This window comes from Rhincodon typus, chromosome 13 (genome assembly GCF_021869965.1).
Source record: "Rhincodon typus isolate 14 chromosome 13, sRhiTyp1.1, whole genome shotgun sequence".
Lineage (NCBI taxonomy): Eukaryota > Metazoa > Chordata > Chondrichthyes > Orectolobiformes > Rhincodontidae > Rhincodon > Rhincodon typus.
The window spans coordinates 40,709,673-40,732,122 of NC_063344.1; the positions used below are offsets into that span (position 1 = coordinate 40,709,673).

General features: G+C 38.0%; 1 protein-coding gene across 1 annotated transcript in view; it reads right to left on the bottom strand.

Annotated features, from left to right (window-relative positions):
• Nucleotides 1–19,414, bottom strand: part of plch1 (phospholipase C, eta 1) — a 79,979-nt gene extending 60,565 nt beyond the window's left edge. The window contains exons 1-7 of the mRNA XM_048604606.1: nucleotides 19,366–19,414; nucleotides 18,246–18,392; nucleotides 16,427–16,669; nucleotides 15,862–15,992; nucleotides 7,928–8,098; nucleotides 4,584–4,677; nucleotides 1,156–1,359 (exon numbers count right to left, since the gene is read on the bottom strand). Coding sequence (XP_048460563.1) covers nucleotides 1,156–1,359; nucleotides 4,584–4,677; nucleotides 7,928–8,098; nucleotides 15,862–15,992; nucleotides 16,427–16,669; nucleotides 18,246–18,392; nucleotides 19,366–19,414 — 1,039 coding nt within the window. The remainder of the gene's footprint in view (nucleotides 1–1,155; nucleotides 1,360–4,583; nucleotides 4,678–7,927; nucleotides 8,099–15,861; nucleotides 15,993–16,426; nucleotides 16,670–18,245; nucleotides 18,393–19,365) is intronic.
• Between the last annotated feature and the right edge of the window lie 3,036 nt (nucleotides 19,415–22,450).

Genomic DNA, 22,450 nt, shown 5'->3' on the forward strand with positions numbered 1-22,450 from the left:
GGATAAATACTTGAATGAGAAAAGGGCATATGAAAGGAGTAGATTAAAGTAGATTAAAGTAGATTTTTTTCTGAAGAAGGGTCTAGGCCCGAAACGTCAGCTTTCCTGCTCCTCTGATGCTGCTTGGCCTGCTGTGTTCATCCAGCTCTACACCTTGTTATCTCAGATTAAAGGCATTAGCTGGATAACCATACCAAATGATATATGAAACAAAACCACTGGTCCTGGAATTTTATATTTTCCAGGTGTTCCGAGATTGCTGCACTTTCAACAGTTGGATGCAAAGTATACAGAGACATTGGAAAGATACGATGTATGCGCACTGGGAAAGCTGAAAATCACTTTAGGTACAAAAAATTATTCAACAGATAGATTTATAGACATTGCTAAGGTGATGGAAAGAATGAGGTCTATCTAGTTTACCTTCTACCACTTTGGTAATCCCATATTACAATGTTAAAGCAGTTGTTACTTAATCGTAGTAAATAATTTCAACTATTCGAAAATAGATTTACAAATGACACAAGGAAAACCTAGTTGTAGAAAACTTTGAGAATCATACATTCAAATGCATCGTACCTGCCCCATTCCCCCCAGCATGATTTACTTAAAACATTGTGGTGAAAATTATTCATTTACTGTTTTCCAAAATGTTATTTTCTGAAAGAAATCAATCTTGCTTATACTTCAATGACTCAATATTAATTGCTTCCAAAATCTCCTTATGGAATCTATTCCATGAATTGTCCAGTCACTTTCTGAAATATTGTTTGCAAGTTGGCTTTGAACTTTCTTCACTTCAAGAACAGGCTGTATCCTCTAGTGCAACTTTTATGAACAATTTAAAATAGATTGCCATGGTGTATATTATCTAGTCCATTTAGAATGTCACATTATCATTCAAATCATCTCTCTCAAGATTGTGTTTTCTAATGAGAACCTGTTCAATTTACGTAATTTATAAAATTGGAACAACTGCTTCAGCAGTAAGATCCATTTTAGGAGGCATCCTACATAAAAAGTTCCTCTATCATTAAAGTTGGAGCAGATGTGGAACCAAACTTGTCCCCGGAGAATACAGTATTGATGGATTTACCAGGCTTCTCAGAATATGAATACTGTAGATATAATTTGAAGCAATCACTTTATAACTACCTTCAACGCAGCGACACCCAGCCTGCAGCACCCAGGAATACATATCCACACTGGACTGGGAAAGGAGTTGATCCCCTGTCAAGTACGTGTTGTGCGATGAAGCAATAAAGTAGTTGCACAATGGCTGATCCATATCCTGATTAACTTCATAGTGCAAAGGGTTAAATATATCACATGCAGGACTGCGCATGAGGTTAGTAAAACCTAAATGCAAAAGGAGAATTAATAAACCAGGTAAAAGCAGATTTTTGTTGCAATCCTTCTTTTCAGACAGACCAAAATTAACATGTTCCTGTGAAATTAAACCTATTCAGTTCAATAGCTTAATTGTTAAAAGTCAGCCAGGGGTATAGAATGCTGCAATCATACAAAAAGTCTATCAGTCTCAATGTGTAATTGGGAATCTCAAATGTCCAAAACACTTTTATATATGAGTTTAGGCAAGAGTTATTCATCCATTATTGCATAGTTGCAGCATTGTGCTGCTTCTCCAGATATCCAAACGTGGGTCCTTACTTATTGTGCTGAATGAATGAACATTACTGGCTTTGATTTAATAATATACATGACTAGGATACATTACATTGATATTGGAGACTGTATTGCCTACTACTAAATTAGTTGGTCTTTTGAGGTTGTGCTGCTAGTAAATCTGCAGGATAAAGTAATGTAATTTTGAATAGGAGGAAAGGAAATACCATCCTTTTGGAAAAGACTTGCGAATAAGGTATTGTACAAAAAATAAAGCAAAAAACTGCAGATGCTAGAAATCTGAAAAACAGAAAATGCTGGAGAAACTCAGCAGGCCTAACTGCATCCGTAATGAGAAACAGAGTTAACGTTCGGAGTCCAGTATGACCTTCCTTTCAGAATTCTGATGCTACTAGACCCTGCGGAGCTTCTCTGTGTTTTCTAAGTTTGTTAAGGTTTAGTACAATGTCTATTGATACTCTACTAAAATCCAACAAACAACTCTGTACATTTCAGCTGTCTGAGTGGAAATCTCAAATGGCCTAAACACATTTTTAAAACAATATGCAAGTTCTATACAGATTTTTCAGGATAGCTACTCCAATTTTCCTTTGATTTCAGGATCAGAACAATAGGTCGCCTTTATCACAACAGAATAGAAATTGTAGCACAAGAAGTAGCTATTTTAGCCAAACATGTCTGTATTAACTCCAGGTATTTAATCTCAGTTTCCACTCCCTTTAATAGTTTTGAGTTTATTGGTTCAATTGCATGCCTCTTAGTTTGTTTTGGTGTCTGGTTGTCATAATTTCTTTTGCATTCTATTGTTCTTTCAGTGCCTATCATTTTCTATGTCCCAATGCAGGCTCAAAATGTTATGATCCAATTAGGATTCACCAATAAAAGGTATTTGTTGATTAAGATATTTTACATTGCAAAAAGTGTTGTGACATCTTTACATTAAAAAATAACTTTTATGTAAAAAATATCGTTTACAATCTCAGGATATGCCATAATTTTGTAGCCAATGAAAGATAACTGAAGTGCAGTCGTAATTGTAATGTTCTGGGAATTTATGTTGCTAGTACTCTGTATGGAACAGATTAAACTTTAATCGCTGAACTATATCGCAATCATCTTTATTTTTAAACAATTGCTTCTCCGTTCCAACTCTGACTCCAAGAGAATTTGAATCTGCCTTCAGCTGACTAAACAGTCATGACCCATTACAGTTAAAAGTTCTTTCAGATATGTGACTTTGTCTTTGCACTCTGCAAGCTTTAGCTCATTCTGTAGAAGTCACTAACTCAGATGCGAGCTTCTTGTAATCCCAGAGACACTAATATACTGTAACATTATCCTGAGGTTTTAGTATGACCCAAAATTGTACGTTTAGAGAAACATATTGTATTAAATGTTGGTGCTTGATGGGATTTTTCTGGGTTCTGGATGTTGAAACTAATTTCCCTGAAATTCTTATGCTCTTTTAAAAATTGATATTGCTATTTTTTGAAATTACTATGGGCAACGATTGTAAATAATACTTAAACTACATATTAAATCAACCAGCAGATGGCATACTTTAAATTCAAAGTTCAAATACACAGGGATAACAAGGTGTCGAGCTGGATGAACACAGCAGGCCAAGCAGCATCAGAGGAGCAGGAAAGCTGACGTTTCGGGTCTGGACCCTTCTTCAGAAATTTCTGAAGAAGGGTCCAGACTCGAAATGTCAGCTTTCCTGCTTGGCCCGCTGTGTTCATTCAGCTCTACACCTTGTTATCTCAGATTCCCCGGCATCAGCAGTTCCTACTATCTTCAAATACACAGGACCAGATTTTCACCACCAAGGCAAGTACCTCAGATTAGCTTTGATTTGAAAGGCCCTGTTAGACCCAAATATTGCTCTCGGGAGCCAGAGGAACCCTGACAAGGTGACCTATGTAGTAACTCAGAGGGATTTTCAACTTCCAATGAGCCATTTACCTGCCCACTGGACTCTCTGCCTCTGGCTCTGAGCTAACATTCACACAGTTCTGCAGTATTTACACAGATAGTAATTCAGGAAATTTTAGACAGAATAAAACCTTGTCTAATATCAGAATAGTTACAAAACTATCCTTACTCCCAATAACTACACTGCACCACCTACCACCCGAGTAACTTCCCATCCCAACCCAACTATCTCCCCTAACCTGACCATCCCCTGAGCCAACTATTCACTCCTAATGCACCATTACCTGTCTCGCCCAATGCATTGGACTATTCCTCCCTTCCACCCACCTAGCAACACCCCCCATCCCGCCAATCAAATCACCCCCTGATGTGACTCGACTAAAACACTCATCAGACCTGAATTCACACTCCCCCAACTCTGCAGCTATCCATTCACTAACTTTCAAACCGAATCAGCTGGGTACCATAAAAAAGTGCAAGTGTCTTCCTTCAACTCCTTTCTCCCTCATTGGTGTCCCCTGATGGATGCTGTTCATTTCTGGGGAAGCTGGGCTCCAAAGGCACTGGTCGAAATGCATACAGCATCAAGTCAAGGCAATTTATGAATGCAATGGCAATCTAATAACGATACTTCTGTCTGGAATATCCAGGCCCTTATCTTTGATACAATTAGTATCAAAACCGTTACCTCAAATGTTGATGTTACTAAACTGATTAATTTACAAAGAATTACAAAAATATCAACATTTTAGCCTGATAGGAACTTATTTTTCTCTGCATAAAGAAGGATAAAATCATGTGATGCAATGAATATGCAAATAATTTTCATAGTATTTGAAGCATTTCTAGTGCTATTTAATGTTAAATTAGAAAAAAGCCCAGATTGTCCAATCAGATCATCAAGGGGAAATAAAGATGCAAGAGAAAATATTTGGCTAAATTCCAACCCATTAATGCTACAGCAAAAAAAAGACATTAAAAGAGTTAACTAATCCAATTACCTTCAACACCTAAGACATTTTGTTTCTTGTTTTCCTCAGAGACTTCAAACTTCTTTATAATGTCCATACAAAATTCTAATGTCACATTTGTCATCTGTGTGAAGAATAAATATTAGTTTAGGATTTTTACTTGAAAACAAAATACACCGTTGGTCTGATAAAAATACAATGAGATTGACCTAATCTCTAATCTGATTATAAGCAGTATAAACTAAGTGCGAGATAACTCCAATCAATGTAATTCCTGAAAGTTTGAATATTTTAAGTAGACACATGAAATTAGGGCTATTTTTGTTCAAAAAAAGATTATTCTTTCATCGATACCAAAGTCATTAACAAGGTGAGCATTCGTTACTTACCCCTAATTGCCTGTGAAATGTGAGGCCTGCTAGGTTATTTCACAGGCCAATAAAATTCAACCACATTTCTGTGAGTCTGCAGCCCATATAAAACAGACCAAGTAAGGGAGACAAATTCAGTTCCTTGAAAGACAATAGTGAACCACAAATGGGTTTCTACCACAAATTTTATAGTCATCATTGCTGAAACTAGCTGTCAATTCCATGTTTATTAATTCAATTTAAATTAACTATCCCATTGCAATGGTAGGGATTTGAACCCTTGTTTCCAAAATTTAATTTGGATTACTAGTTTAGTAACATAACCACAATGTCACCATCTCATCTTTGAATTGAACAGCCTCTGAAAATTGTTCTTGGGGTATTGACATACAGTTTATCCACAACTATTCATTGCAATGCGTGTAGCACAACTTTCTGCTCCCTGTTGATTTGAATAAGCTCTGCATCCTATGCTGTTGTTGGCTGAACACATCAGCAGGGAGCCAATATGATATGTATCTAGTACTAATTAAATTTGCAAACACTTTTTAAAGAGAGCTTGTATGTTTTAAAGTAGCTTTGCATTGTGAATGAAGTAGTTGCCAGGACTTGTGGTTGAAGAGAGTAGAACTGGAAAAGAATAAGGAATGGGCAAAGACAGAAATCCTCAGAACAGAAGCGTCACACTGGACCTGAAACAGTAACTCTACTTTCTCTCCACAGATGCTTCCAGACCTGCTGAGTTATTACAGCAATTTCTGTTTTGGTTTTTATTTCTGGTTTCCAGCAACCACAGTTCTTTCAGTTTTTTGTTTAATGAGGAATGGGTTCCAGATTTCATTAACACTGCACTGGAGACTTTGAATGAGGAGATGGAAAGCATGAGTGTCATATATCTTTAGGGTGGGGGAGAAAGGCCCTCATGTTATATAAGTAATGTGCTGCCTCCGTGTGTGTTGGGAGAGTGCTGCAACCAATCCTTCTTCCTATGCCAGTCCACGGACTTCCTAGTCCTCTGTGCTGAAGAATGAGCCACAAATATGTTCCATCAGAAGAAGCTGTCCTCAATAGCAGGATGCAGTTTATTCCATCTCAGTAACAATACACAGGTTGCATTAACTTTTAGGTATATTGATTATTACTAATGAGAGGTAGGTAATACACATGTTGTTTCATCAGGAAACTGGGCCAGACTCCCATCTGCAGTTGCCTGAACTGCATATGATTGCCCAAATTACCTCGATCTGATGGATGCTTTGCCCAGTGGTTGTGTTTTATATATCAGAGTGGGTAAAGTTTCAGCATAGCTCAGATTAACTCTTTCATATCATTATCTTATCCAACACCCCAGACATCTCATCAAATGGCTGTGGACCTCAATAGCTATGGAGATGAATACCAGACCTGACAACATGGATGCAGTGCTGCAAACTGTTAATGTCCTCCCTTGAGTGGTCAAGATTAATGAATGCATTCCAAAATGCAATATCCTCAGCCACTTTTCCCTAATCACCAAAGTCTCTTCATCAGACCTCAGAACTGACATTTAAATACTTTATCTCACTTCATGTACTTAGCACTACATCAAGCCTCACATTCAAATCTCTCAGATTGCACATTGCCAGTTATTCAACCATGACTGGAATAAACAGGTGAGAACATTGCACAACATTCACTGATACACAGCATCTTTTCTGCGAGACAAAGTGGTTCACAATTGAAGGCAGTAGGAGCCAGCCCATGGAAGGCAGATGAAACTGCATATTCGAAGCCCATGGTGAAGACAGTGCTCAGAATTATTGGAAAGTCATTGCTGAGGCCTTGACCAGCTGAAATGATAAAGATGATGGTATTCTCAGAAGTAATCTTTCTCTTGACTTATATCTGACTTCCTCAGCATCTGCTTTCTTCTTATATACAAATAGCACATGAACCTTTAATTATACCACCATCCCCAAACTATAGCTTTATATTTGAGCGCATTCAAATGCCCAAGAAGTGCGGCCAGGCAACAGCTGAGGAGACTATTGAGTAATGAAGCACCACCACTTGATTTCCCACTGCACCACCAGCTCCAGTGTTGACACTGTATACATTTTAGAGAATAGCCTCAAGATCATATTCACATGTGGTGAGACACTGAACACAAGTAGGCTGCAGCCAGTTGAGGAGGCATGGATAGTACAGATATCAGCCCACTAGAGGGTGGAATCACATAAAAATTCTTTTGCAGAGGACTGAAATGATGACAAATGATCAACAGAAGTGTGTTAATGAATATTTACCATATAATGCATTCGTACAACTAAAATGCCTTCAGTCAATGTCAAGTAATATGGAGGAGTCCTGAACCAATGTCTGGCTTGCAGTCTGGATTACATCTGCAGAAGGTTTTGCAGGGTGTCACCGTTGTCCAGCAATATCCACACCACCATATTACAACAATTGTTGAAATATTGTTACAGGTGAGTGATAGTGGCTCCTGCTTCCCTCCCAGGAAGACAATAATCCTCTCCCACCCTTACCTCTCCACTATTCTTGCCCATGCCTAGACAATGAAGTCTAAAACTGGGCCATATAGACCCAGATCTGCTGGAGGTCATCCTCCAAGACCATCTTCAGTATCCTCCGTTAAAACTTGGCAGCCTTTTACCACTTGCACCATAGTCACTGGGTACCACTTCATGGATATTCTAGGGCAAACAAAGGCACATAAGACTGACACTCAAGGACTGCACATAGGTGATTAGTTGATTTCTGCATCATCATATTTGATTTTCAAGTTTGGTTTGGAATTTTTATTTCTTATTGACTGCTGATATTGCATTTTGATGACTGCTTTCTGGGCACCATAGGCAAAAAGGAGCTATTTAGATTGCCTCCTCCCTTCAATTTCCTCTTTCTCATCATGCTCCATACCAGCTTGCTGAATAGCTGGGAACAGCTCAAAGTTTATGTAGTCTAAAATAAAGTTTTAATGTACACAATGCTTGGCTAACTTACTTTTTGTTCCGATGTGAGAAACTGAGTAAGTTCTTCCACAGTTAGATAGTCGTTCCTGTCACTGTAAAACTTCACAAGTAGGAACAGATCCCGTCGCAAAGACACCATCTGATAAAACACAGAGAACTCTTCAAGATTTAATGTGCCCTGATTTTCATCTGTGTCAGCTTCCTATGAAGGAAAGAAAAATAAGATAAAAGACCTCTCATTCTCCAGTGTAGTTAAAAACAAAGACTTCAAGTTATGGTGTACATTTTTTGATTTCCTTTTTCTGAGGACATTTTGGATATATTTTCATTTTTCCACAACAATCTGAACTGTTTGTTTTTCACCCCACTCAACAACTACTTGCAATCATCATGTTAATGGCAGTCAGTTTCCATGTTGTGTTATTGGCTGTTTTTGATCAACAAGGTGAACTCATAAATGATTAATTTCTGCCAGTTTTCCTTTACCTTTCTTTCCCCATCTCCCAAAGTGAAATAGTGCACATCCTCCTTTATTATGCCATGCATAGAAGCAGGGCACAAAAATAAATCCGTTGTCAGTATCTATAATAGTTTAAGTTTCTAGCACACAAAGCTAGTAATAAAAGTGTGAATTTTTTTAATAGATTATCCCACATGGAAAGATTTCTCTTACAATAGTTGAAATACGTTATAAATGAATTATTCTATTGTAAGTAATCATTTCACAAAAACAGTGAATCATGTCAATGAATCTTAACATCAACAGTAAAGGTGTCAAAGGCCTACCAGACCACAGGCTGCTCTCTCATCAAGGAGAGATGACGGGTGGTGGATTAAACCAAGAGTCACGACACTTCAGGCAAGGGGAGAGGTTGAGAAGGAGAGTCCTTCATGGTAACCTCAGCCAATGTGGGAATTGAACATACAATGTTGACATTCCCTTATACTGCAAACCAGCTGTCCAGTTTGCTTACTGTCCAGTTCAAAGAACCTTCAACAGCTGTTGGTGACAAAATATGTGCACAATGTATTCTACATGAGAAAGCATACACAAAATACACCTCAACTTAAAGTAGGTGGTAAAGTAGATAGGGCTGAATCTTAGGTTATTTTTGGCTTGGTGCAAGTCGCATCAAGTCTGTAAACTGATTCATGCTGTGAGGCCAATCGTCTTTTCATGCCAAATTATACAAATCTCACTGCGTTAATCACTGTTGCTGTCCCAATGGTGGGCTACACATCCGATTTCTACCATATCTTACCATGCACCATTCCTGAAATAACTTGCCCCTAACCAGAGATCCCGGAATTGACTGGCAATTTGATGCTGGAGACATCTGTAAAGGCCCATCATGCAGACAGACAAGCACCGCTTTGTGGCATGTTCCTGGAGCTCCTGTTGGACAGGGTGGTGCACTGGAAAGACTTCCTCTTTCCCAGGATAAGCAGCGGAAGTCACAACACCAGGCCATGCCAAATAAAAAAAACAAAAGAAGTGCGGATGCTGGAAATCAGGAATGAAAACAGAAATTGCTGGAAAATCTCAGCAGGTCTGGCATCATCTGTGGAGAAAAATCAGAGTTAATGTTTCAGGTCCAGTGACCCTTCTTCAGAACATGCCAGCCTGGTCTGACGTTGCCATCCAGGTTCAAGCACTCTCTGTCATCAGGAGGAACATCCAACACTGCAGGAAGGAGATCATGGTTCTTCTCTAGTCTGCTGGCTTGAGTGCCACCATCCTCCTTCTGATTTCTCATACTCTATCCCTGTAACGTACCCACTCCAATCGAGACTCATGCTTGAACTAGTCTCATTATTGTTAACATCTTCTCCATTCACCACATGTTATTCTGTGACACCACGCAGGACACCTCCACAAATGCATCAACAGTAACAGCTGTGCCACCCATTTTCAGCTTCTGTAATACTTTCCTCTCATTCCAAGACAGTCCACAATATGGCAAAAAGAACCAACTCGGGTGAAGGGCTGCCCATCATTCGTCTTCTTGCTCCTAATGAAGAGAAGATCCTGGCTCTGACCACATCGAGCAGGGCCCTGTACTGCTACTGCAGGCTGCCCTTGACTTACTGTGTCGGCAATCCCTTGACTTGATTAATACCTGCTGACAGCCACGATAAACTTTCTGGTTTTGTGCCTTTGCCCAATGGCATGGCAAGACAGTAATTATATGGAGATAGTAGGAACTGCAGATGCTGGAGAATCTGAAATAACAAGGTGTAGAGCTGGATGAACACAGCAGGCCAAGTAGCATCAGAGGAGCAGGAAAGCTGACGTTTCTGAAGAATGGTCTAGACCCGAAACGTCAGCTTTCTGCTCCTCTGATGCTGCTTGGCCTGCTGTGTTCATCCAGCTTTACACCTTGTTATCTCAGTAATTATATGACCTGGTTATCTCTGGCTGAGGGGCTAAAGTGCAAAAAGACAAGGCATGGCAATACAAGAGATGCTGGGAGCAGCCAGTAGGCTTAAAGTGAATGCTATGAGAATGAGCAAAGAGCCCAGAAATGCGGACTGATCCAGTCCAGCCTGAGGCGAAGCAGTGAAATGCAGAAGCATCTTGGTAGTGAACCATGAAGGCTCTTAGGCTGGCATATATCAGGTGCAAATGTCCATGGATGCCCCCCCAAGAATGAGTCCTAAGCCTGCTACTGTACTCCCTTTACACCTACGATTGAATTACCAAATTCCGAACGATCGCCATCTACAATTTCGCTGACAACACCACCGTAGCAGGACGGATATCTAACAATGATGAGTCAAATACAGAAGGGAGATAGAGGGCTTGGTGACATGGTGCAATGAAAACAATAGCTCTCAACGTCGGCAAAACTAAAGAACTGATCATCAACTTCAGAAAGAAAGGAGGAGAGCACGCCCCCATCTATATCAAGGGAACTGAGGTTGAGAGAATGAACCGCATCCAGTTCCTTGGAGTGACAATAACCAACCACTTGTCCTGGACTTCCCACGTAGATGTGACAGTCAAGAAGGCAGAAAAATGCCTCTTCTTCCTCAGGCAGCGCAGGAAATTTGGCATGTCCATAAGGTCCCTCACCAATTTCTACAGATACACCATTGAAAGCATACTGTCCAGGTGCATAATGGCCTGGTATGGCAACTGCTCTGTCCAGCACCGTAAGAATCTATAGAAGATGGTGTGCACAGCACAGACCATCACAGAAGCTAACCTTCCATCTATGGACTCTATTTATATGACTTGCTGCTGCGGCATGGTGGCCAACATCATCAAAGACCCATCGCACCCTGACAAAGGCCTCCTATAACCTCTTCCGTCAGGCAGAATATACAGAAGCCTGAACACATGCACGAGCAGGTTCAGGAGGAACTTCTTTCTGGACATTATCAGACTGCTGAATGTACTCTAGCCTCAAATAATGTAACCTGCAATGTAACCTGTATGCCTCTAAGTCTTTTTGATCTGTGCATCCTTTACTTGCTGTGATCTGCCTGAACTGCTTGTAAACAAAGCTTTTCATTGTATTTATGTACACATGACAAACAATCAATCAATCAATCAATGTGAGATGCATATGGTAGTGCCAATGGAGTGTGCTCCAGACCTTAGTGCTTAGCGTTCAACATGAAGGCCTTTTGGAGTAAGCGGCAAGTTAAAGAACCTGCTCTGGTTTCCACGTTGAGTGTTCTCAACAGCTAGTTTGTATGGCAAGTTTCATAAGATCATAACCAGAATATTCATGTGGCGAGATGGGCTGTTAACAAAGTGTTTAACAAGTAATTGTGAGTATCAATTCGCAATGTGCCACTGCTAGAGACAATCCCACCATGCTGCTTGAGAAAAGCAGTACACGATGTAACAAGATGGGCCTCATCAAACATCCCAGCCCAATTCTACCATTCATCTCACCACAGCCCACAACATTCAGAGCCTAATAGGATTCTGCCCGTAAATTCTTAAAACTGACAATAAAGTGCTATATGTCCAATAACAAACAGTTTAAAATAGTGACTGTCACACCGGTAACCCTAAATAGTCAATTAGCTTACTGCTGTTTAATCACAATCAGGTATTCACAGTTCAAGCAGTAAAATCTAATTCTATCTATTGCATTAACTGAACAGTCTTCTACGACTTAAAAGATCAAATTTCTAATGCATTTGTGAAGAAGGTTTTGCAAAAGCAAATTTATGATCATATTTATATCAAAGTCACTGACAGTACCATCATGGGAAAGTTGTCTTCTACGACTTGGAAGCCAGAGTCTAGACGTGTGAGGCTGAAAAAGCACAGCCAGTCAGACAGCATCGGAGGAGCAGGAAAGTCAACATTTCGGGCTGAAACCCTTCGTCGGGACTGGCGAGGGGGAGGGGAGCCCAGAAATAAATGGAGCGGGGTAGGACTGGGGAGAAGGGTAGGAGTATATGTGATAGGTGGATGCATGTAGGAGTTATTGTGATACGTCTGTGGGAAGGGTGGTGTGGACAGGTGAGTAGGAAGATGGGAAGGTTAGGTCAGGTCAGGAGGAGATGGCTGGACATGGGATAATGCTGGGGGTGGAGGGACTTTGAGGCTAGTGAAGTCAATGTTAAGGCCATTGGGCTGTAAGCTTCTATGACATTGTGTTAGCTCTTTTTCTGCTTTATTGAGAATCAGCTGTATAATTCTGTCATATATTAATAATGATATCACAATCGGCGCACTCTCTGCTTTTCAAGTTTCATTAAATTTATGAAGGAATATCAGCAACTGATTCAGTTACTGTATTTGACTGTGTCCAACATACTAATTTTGAAAACATCAAAAATGTCCTTAAAGGACATTAGAAAGGAAATTAGTACTTTTCTCAAACATTGTCTGGCAACGTGGTATTGTTACACCTTTGAAAATACAGCCTCTATTGAGGGTAATAAATATATATTTAATAAATAATTTAATTGACCCAAGCTACTCCAGCCTCAAACATGTAAAACATATAAAGAATATCACTTGCACATTAAACTTTTCAGTTGCCTTTACATGGTCTTAGGTAACATATGTCATATTTTGGTGCACCATTCCAGATATTTTCTCACTGAAAAGATTAGTAAAGAAGTGTTTAAATGTATTTAGCATAAAATGCAATAGGCTGAACTGATAATTATGCATCATGATGTTTGCCTTTAGCTAAATTTTAAGCATTCCTTTTGAATCTTCTTGCTGCAACATATAAATGCCATGTGCTCATTCTGTTTGAGCTTTCTGGTCCTTTCTAGCTATGGTAATCACATAGTTAAAAAATAGAGGCAGACAGTTAGTTTGACATTACACAAGGTTGAAATGCAGCAATTTACCCATTTCTGTCACTTTGTATATCTACTTGCCAATGAAATGAAGAGGTCCAATAATTTTTAACCTCTCACAGCTTGGCTGTCAACCTTGCAAAAAATTGAAAAAGCATACATGTCAAAAATATGAAGTGATGGGCGGTAAAGGTCACCTGAAAATTGGAGAAATTGATTCTGCTTTAATCCTTGAAGAATCATCAAATCATTACAAGACCCTGAGTGAAAGGGGATTTTAGTTTAGTTTTTTTTTCAAAAATGTCTTAAGCTTTTTTTTTGGTAAATTATTGTCTTATGTTTCCTGTATTGGTCTGATATCACTACACATAATGCCTATTACTTATTGATTATTTATAAAAGATTAGACAAAACCTTTAGACTTATTTAGGTCTTTACTGATAATAAAATCACTAAATCAGTATCACAAGATGAAAATATATTTTCACCTCAAAGACATTTTTAGAAAAGAAAATAATAGCAATTTCTTTATTTGGCTATATAACATTTTTAAAAAAAGTATGATTGAAAGAAAGACTTCATTGGGAACATTCCATTGTATGTTATACATTAGTAAAACGCATTTTGTCAAGATAAACTGACAAAAAGATTGAAAAAAACTCAATTCATCATTGTTTCCCTGAAATCTCTCTCTTTCAAGGACACTTCTACATACTTCTAACAGTCATAACATATTAAAAATGCAAACAATCTTTATTCATCACTTGTATTAAATTGTGATACATATACAAATAACTTTACGTTATACGCAGGCATAAGTCCTCCTCCCACAAGATTTGATCCTTATGTTATATACTGAGAATCCATCTCAATTTCTGGAGTGTAGTGTAAGCTGATATTTTCCATTTAATTTAGGATATCAACTTAAGCTGTCTGATGATTGATTAAATTCAATCTCCAGGCCTTCAACTATTTGAACTCTCACTGAACTACAGGCACAATTTTGTTCTTTCATGTTAGGATGACTAGAGGTCCTGGTGAAGGGATAGTTAAGATTAAGTTCAGTTTTCAGGGAAAATTACAACCAAATTTTATTCAATGGAAAATGGAAATAAGGGGTCTTGAATCATGCTAACTCAGTATATTTAATGAAAAGCTTGAATAGAATATGTGCTCAGCACCAGTTTTATATTAAAATAAGGAGTGGATGCTTTGAATGTACATAAGTCTGTTTGTATGTCCCTTCTACAGCTAAAGGCAAAGTAGTTTCTGCCAAATCAAGATTATACTCTGTTGCTGCAAATTCTGTGACCCATAGTAGAGCTACACAAACAGCCATGTTCTAAATAGTTTTGCCAACTGAATGCAAAAAAGTCTGTTTTAGTGTACAACTAAGTACAGAGTGGTGGAACTTAACTGCATTCCAGTAACAAAATAAGATAATGAGTTCTTTCTCCACACCCTTTCTCCTTGCCTATGTGCCTTAGTTTTCTATATATATAAAACACCTTTACCTGATTTGAGCGAACTTGATCATAAGCCAAACTGAAATTTCAATTATTTTCAATATGTATTGATAACATGGATAACACAGAAAGGACGTTCCTCATGAGTTGGAGTCCAGTCTAAGGAAATGCGAACAGTTCTGAGGAAGGGTCACCAGACCTTCTGTTTTTTTCTGCTTTTTCCCTTCACAGATGCTTCCAGACCTGCTGAGCTTTTCCAGCAACTTTGTTTTTGTACTTCTGTTGTCTATTTGTTCATAAGCAGTACTATTGACTGCTGAGGCAGGATTTTGTGTTTTGGAACAGAACCCGACGTTGGGGTCAAGCATGTGCCTCTATTCTGCATTGTTTAGAACAGTAAAGTGGCAGTGATTCTATCCGAATTTGCCAATTAGAGAACATGCTTTAATTAGGATGGTGTGTGAGCTATTGCGGCTGAAGGGCAAATAGGAGATTTTCTAATTACAACTTGCCACTGCAGAGCAGATAAAAGTGCCTCTAACTAATGTTGCTGCCTTCTCAACAATCTGAATTCAAAGAAGCTGCCAGGCAACCATTGTGTATGAGGATCTGGCGGCCAGGTCAGCAGGGGGGAGTTCAAAACCTGCTTGGAGTGCTGCTCCCCTTGTCTGATCCTGGAAAGTTGTCTCCTTCAGCTGGCCTATTCGTGACTTAGCAACCCAAAAGCCAACTGGAAAATTCCAGGCAGCCTTTGACAATTAGCTTTATTTGTCCTCTCCCTTGCCTCCCCCCCACCACCCAGACCTCAATTTGATCTCCAGTAGAATGGCCTGGAAGCAGGATGGTGCTAGTAAATTGGCACATCAGTTGGCAATGTAAAATTACTTGTTCCCTCCCTCCATTCTTGCCTTCACACTAGAGTGAAAATTCTGTCTGTGGTTTCCAGATTATACTGTGACACCTTATGCCATTTATCACTTATAAAATACAGGCTATTCCTTTGCTGCCTTGGGTGAAGTGCAGTCTAATTGCTGCAACTGGACCTAATTGTGATACGTTTCTGCACATTTTGAATTCTGTGAGAAAAATGTGTTTTTGTAAACTCTCCAACCTGGTACAAATACCATATATTAGCATCTCCATACAAACAAGAAATAAATGCTTAATTTGAAGGGAACGGTATTGGCCAGCATTAATCAGTTATGACCAGGCAATTTACCTGAAACATCTGTCTGATTTTCCTGCGAGGTAGATTCACATTTAGTTTATGCATCAGTTGATAGATGTCCTCAATGCACAGCAAACCATCTCCATTCTTGTCAGCTTCTTCAAAGATCTGCTTTATCCATTTGCAAAAAGATATTAAGGGTAAACAAAATGCAGTACACAGAGACAATACATTAGCTAATGCTGGAAATTATTCCATATGCATCTTTGTATGCTTTTCTGCTGTAAAATTAATAAAACCATCAAATTTGGATGTTTGCTTATTTTTGTGCTACAATTAAATGTATTACATTAGCAAAGCAAAAATGCTGGTGGTGAAATTTACTGTGAAACAATTCAAGTACATGCAAATACAGGCCATGAATATGACATGGCTGCAGTGATGAAATGATTATGGTACTTGACTTAAAGGCTCAAAGTTATAAATTCAAACCAACCATGGATAATTGAGAAACTAAACTATGGATTTGTGAACTAGAAAGATTTGAAGCATTCCCTTAATTAGATTAAACATAACTGGTACATGGTATGTATTACACAAACATGCAAAGGATATTGATTGGGAATTCTCTGTCTTTTAGCAAGTGAACCTTCATCTTTGATTCCAGCCATTAGGTATTTTAATCCAGTTATCCAAGTGCGTGCATCCTCACAGTTAGAAGTTACCAAGTCCAATGTCACCATGTGATTGCCATGGTAAACACTGAAGCAGCAGCTTGGGTCAAAGCTCCCTTCAGCATACCGATGAAAGTTAGTTGACTGGGTCCCTTCTAAAACTTTACAAATGGAATCAATGGTAACTGGAAAATGAAGAAAAAGTTGTAAATCATTTTAATGCACAGGCACTGGGTTTTCAGAAATCAACTGCTAATTTATAAAAACGGGGATCATTCTCAGGAAAGCAGATTGTATGGGCTACCACAAGGATCTTGGGCCACAGTTGTTCAAAATGAAAATAAATGATTTGGGTGCTTCAACCAATTCTAACATTTCTAAATTTGTCGATGACACAAACTAAGTGGGAATGCAAGTTGCAAGGAGGATACAAGACGACTTCATGCATAATTGGCTAGGCTAAATGAATGGGAAGGAACATGGCAGATGGAACATAATGTGAATGTACATGAAATTTTCAACTTTGGTGGAAAAATAGATGAATGGTGAGTGGTTCGGAAGGATTGATGACCAGAGGGACCTCTGTATTCTTGGTTATGAGTCACTAAAAGCTAGCATACAAGTGCAATAAGTAATGAAGAAGTCAAAAGATCTGTTGGCTTTCATTGCAAGGGGATTTAAGCATAGGAATAAAGGTGTCTTTCTGCAATTGTATGTAGCCTCCACACCTGCAGCATTGTGTATAGTTTTGGTCTCTATCAAAGAATATAATTTCCATAGAGGGAGTGCAATGGATGTTCAACAAACTAATCTCCAAGATGATGAAATTGTTTTAAGAGGAGAGATTGAGGAACATGGGCCCCTGTATTGTCTAGATTCAAACAATTATATGTTATGTAATTTAAATTTAGAAAATTCTTATAGTGCACAACAGGGGAATGTAGATAGGATATTTCACCTGGCTAGTGAGTTTAGAACCAGGCAAGATAGTCGAAAAATAAGGGAACGCCATTTAAGACTGAGGAACTTCTTCATTCAGAAGGTTATGAATCTTCACCTTAGAGGGCCGTGGAAGCTGAATCATTGAGCATGTTAAAGGCATAAGTTGACATTTTTCTCGATATAAGTGACATCAAGGGAAATGGGATAGCATGGGAAAGTGAATGACCAGCCACGGTGTAAGTGAACAGACTTGATGGCTTGTCTGGCCTACTCCTGTTTCTATGCTCCGTACATTAAAATTTTATCCATTTATTTTAAAATGCTTTTTTTAAATTAAACATGGTTGTGGCTTTAAGACAGCTTGATTTTGTTTTAATGCTAGGCATGAGAGTATTAGTCTGCTGTTTTAAGGAAAAAAAGTATAAGTATCTATGAAGTAGCAATTTAATGTTTCTGACCAATTAAACCTGTGATTATTTCACGCAGGACAGAAGTTATGGTCTTCCAGAATACATCACTATTCCTTGTTTTGCATTCCATCTCTTTTAAAGTTCTTTCAAGAATGTACTCATTTAGTTTAACAATTAAAGCAGATTATGTATGTTACAGATTTTTGCACTGCAATTTATTCAGTTATCTGCACTTATTTGGTTACTGCATGAATTTTGATGCAAGGTTTGCAAATTGCTTGTCTATTGTATCAAACTAAAATTTTTTAAAAAAAATTTTCAAGCACATGGTATTTAATTCTATATTTACTCATGAGCTTTAATAAAAGTACTGTACAGTAATTGAAAAGCAGAAGCAACATGTTCTTACTTTTTGCCTTCTCGTTTTTCCTTGATGGGCGCCATCTAATGCAAGTCCGGTGTTCATCCAGGTAGAAAAGGCGAACCAAGCCTTTGCTTCCACTTTTTAGCTTGACCATTTGAGTCCCTGACTGCATTACACTCATGCATCTTTCCACTGTAAAAGAAATCAAAAAGGTCAACCATAGCCAATAAGTAAGAACAAACAAAAGCAGTTTTGGTGTGTTATATCACAAACTACATGAATACTTTCAGCATTAAGTAAATAATTCTAAAAATAATTTTCTGTTGTGGAAACAATTAAGATGGAAGGAAGAGCTGCATGTAATAGCATTACATTTGGTTTGCATAAATTTCATAACGCTTACAAAGAACGGTGCAAACTCCCAAAGTAGGATTTAATTCAGTCACTTCAAACATGAATATATAAAATAAATTACATCAACTTTGCATTGAAATAGAAAACTCAACATATCCTTTCATATGAAAATAAAAAGAGTCAGAAGTAAAAGTTTTATTTATTGGTACATTGAAGAAAAAGACAGGCACACAATAAATGTCACCTTAATGTAAATTTTGCACCTATAAAATCTCAACATATGCCATATTTCAGATGAAGGAGCCATAATACATAATGTACAATCACAAACAACTTACAAAATGAAACTGATTTTAGTTCATCAAAAGCAAGAACCAAATCTAATATTGATGTCTGTTATGTTACATGTGGGAAATATCAAATTCCTGAATTAAAATTTCTAGAAAGAAATTTTTAAGTTGCACCTTCATAATCTATTTTAATTATAAAAATACAAAAATATCCAAACAGCCTAAATAATTGAGCAAATATCAAAATCAAGACTTCGTAGGCATCTAAAATTATATTTAAAAGTTATACAAAAACACTTTAAATTTGGTACATGTCCTTTCTTTGTGTGAGTTTGTTATGTGCATTTGAAAGCAATCACAAAAATATTTTCAACAGATGCAATGAATATTTTAAATTTTGTAAGGTATTGAATAAATGGATACATTTTATTCTCAACATTCCTAATCTACATGGTTCCATTTCTACACAGATAATGAAAGTTAATGAATACTTTTGTGCCAAATAGATCAATGATACTAACCTATTTGCTCCAATCTGAATTTCTGTGGGGCAGCAACACTGCAGCCCATACTTAACAAAAGGAAGGACAATCTAGCAGGGAGTCCAGATTTTGTCTAAAATGAATTCATGTTAGCTGTCCCCTGTTTGTTCCGCTGGACAAAAAGTGATTTCCTTTATCAAATCAGATGCTGCACAATCTCTGAACAGTATGACCCACTAATCCACTGCAGGGACCTATCCTGACATTAATTTAAACACCGAATCTTGTTTTGTTATATACAGTAGCCTAATTCTACAACATATAAACATTAAGGTCTTACATGTTTGCAAATGTGTGTGTCTCTCTAATGTATTGCTATACATCATGGATTTACAAACATTGTCCTCCATCATGAGCCCAAGAAAACAAACCCCCCCCCAAAATCCTGACAAGTCAATCTTTTTACATTTATATGTTTGATTTACTGTTTTTTGAAGTTTGATCTTATGACCCGAGGTGTTTAGAAAGAGCTTTTCTTAGTATAGTTACTTCTTTGGTTATAGAAACAAAGAAAGACATGTGTCTATGAAACTTTTTCATGATCTCAGGTCATCCCAAAATGCTTTGCAGTCAATGAAGTACTTTCCAACGTGGGGTCACTGTGGCAGTGGAAAATATATGATATTGGTTCAGAATATCAACAGAATTTAGGAATAGTAGTTTGAAATACATACAAGTTAAAAGGATGATTTAAACTTTGTGGTCCAAGATTCCATGGTGTTGTACTTATCTGGTTTACAATGACATCTATTTAAATTGATAAAATCACAGAAGTTGTTCCATTATAGTAATATAAAACAAAGAACTGCGAATGCTGGAGCTCTAAAACAAAATAGGAAATTGATGGCGAAACTCAGCTGGTTTTGCAGTATCTGTGGGGAGAAAGCAGAGTTAACATTACACGTCCAGTGACTCAGAACTGCAGATGAAGAGTCACTGGCCTCGAAATGTTAATTCTGCTTTCTCCCGACAGATGCTGCCAGACTTGCTGAGTTTCGCCAACAATTTCTGTTCCTGCTACATTACTGCCCTTTCAACAAATTCTGAGAACTGTCCAAGTCAGTTTTTTTTTGACATTTTTGAGTATTCTTTATGGTGATAGACTTCTTTAGGATACATCAAAGATTCCTCATTATGTATTCAATAAGTGGAACACCACACGATTCCCTTATATACAGTCATCAAACTGTACAGCATGGAAACAGACGCTTCAGTCCAACTTGTCCATATGGCCAGATATCCTAAATTATCATAGTCCCATTTGCCAGCATTTGGCCCATATCCCTCTAAGCCCTACCTATTCATATACCTATCCAGATGCCTTTTAAATGTTGTAATTGTACCAGCCTCCATCACTTCCTCTGGCAGCTCATTCCATACATGCACCACCCTCTGCGTGAAAAGGTTGCCCCTTAAGTCCCTTTTACATCTTTATGCAATTACATGTCAAACACACACCACTCCTAGAACAACAGTGTGTATTTCTCCTTTGGTGTAGGAAAATATCCCAGTGTGCTTTACAGCATAATACAGAAAATACCAAGCCACCAAAAGTGATAAGAAAGATGACTAAAAGTTTATTCAAAGAGGTGCAGTCTTAAAAAGAGGTAGAAACTTTTAAGGAAGCAAATATAGAGCTTAGACCAAGAAGTCTGGAGACACAGTAAAGTGACAGAACAGGGATGGCACAAGTGTTCAGTGTTCAAGGAACATAAATTTCTAGAATCGTGTAAGGCTGTAGTAAAATGGAGGTTCCAGTTTTGAAGGTATTTAAGCATAAGGATTGGGATTTTAAATGAGGAGTTGCAGGACTGCAAGGATATGTAAGTCACTGACCACAGGAGTGACAGGGAATTGGGACTTGATACAGTTTAGAATATAGAAAGCAAAGTTTTGGATTAACTCCAGTTTATGGAGGATGAAACATTAAATGTTGGCCAGCAGTAAGGCAACATCAGGACAGATGAAAGTTTTAGCCCATTTCCCTCTCAGCTGTATGGCCATGCAACTGCACAGAGGATTCCTAAACACCAATCGACTTGCAGACACATTAACCTCTGGTTAATTACCAGGAATATAGGCTGCAGCAGCAGATTGGCTGAGACACAGGTGACATTATAGAGGTGACAGTAGATAGTTTTTGTAATAAAGGAAAAGTTGTCTCAGAAGCTAGGCTCAGTATCCAATAGGGTGCTGAGGTTGCATTCCATCAGCAATTAGGAATCCAAATGACTGTTGTAGTTTAAAACATTTAACAACATTCTGAACAATTGTATTTTTTGTGACTTAGGTAGATATTAAGCTGAATTTTAACTGCATCAGCCAATACTGTACTGTAAAAGGTATCAAATTCAGATGCAGATGCATCCTGTATTAGTATTCTCAATGGTATTTTGAGCATTAAAAAGTTGCCTGCCTTAAACATGATATTTTACATATCTGATTCATTTATTCCACAGCTGGATTGCCCTGACAATATAAATACAGCTAAAAAGAAAACAAGCCAATTCTGTTTTCTACTAAAAATAGAAAGAAATTAAATACTCTCCTGATTAAGCACATTGCATTTCAAACTGAGAACAATGAGAGAAAACTTCTTCCAAGATTATGTGAAAAATGTAAACATGATTTTATTACCTATAGAGTACAGAGAAATCCTTCTTCATCTGGCTAAAGTAGAAACTACCATCTACCACGGATTAAGTTTTGACTTGATTGGAGCAATAAACAAAACAAATGATTATTTAGTAGTACAGGAACAATTAACTTGGGACATGGGATGATGAGAGAGAAATCTGGTAACACTCTAAGCAGTTGAAACACTCTATCAGTCTTACTGCATTAAATATCTACATTTTGAATGGCATTCTAGTTACTCAATTTGGCTTGATCATTAGGGAGCACAACACAAAATTCACCTGTTTAGACATCTCAGTGTGCATAGCATCGCTGTTAAAGGGAAAGTGGGGAAAGTCAATTAGGAATAATCAATGCTTTCATTTCTTCCAACACCAAGGGTGGAATTGCACCTCCCTGGATTTTCATGGACATTGGCAAGAAGGTT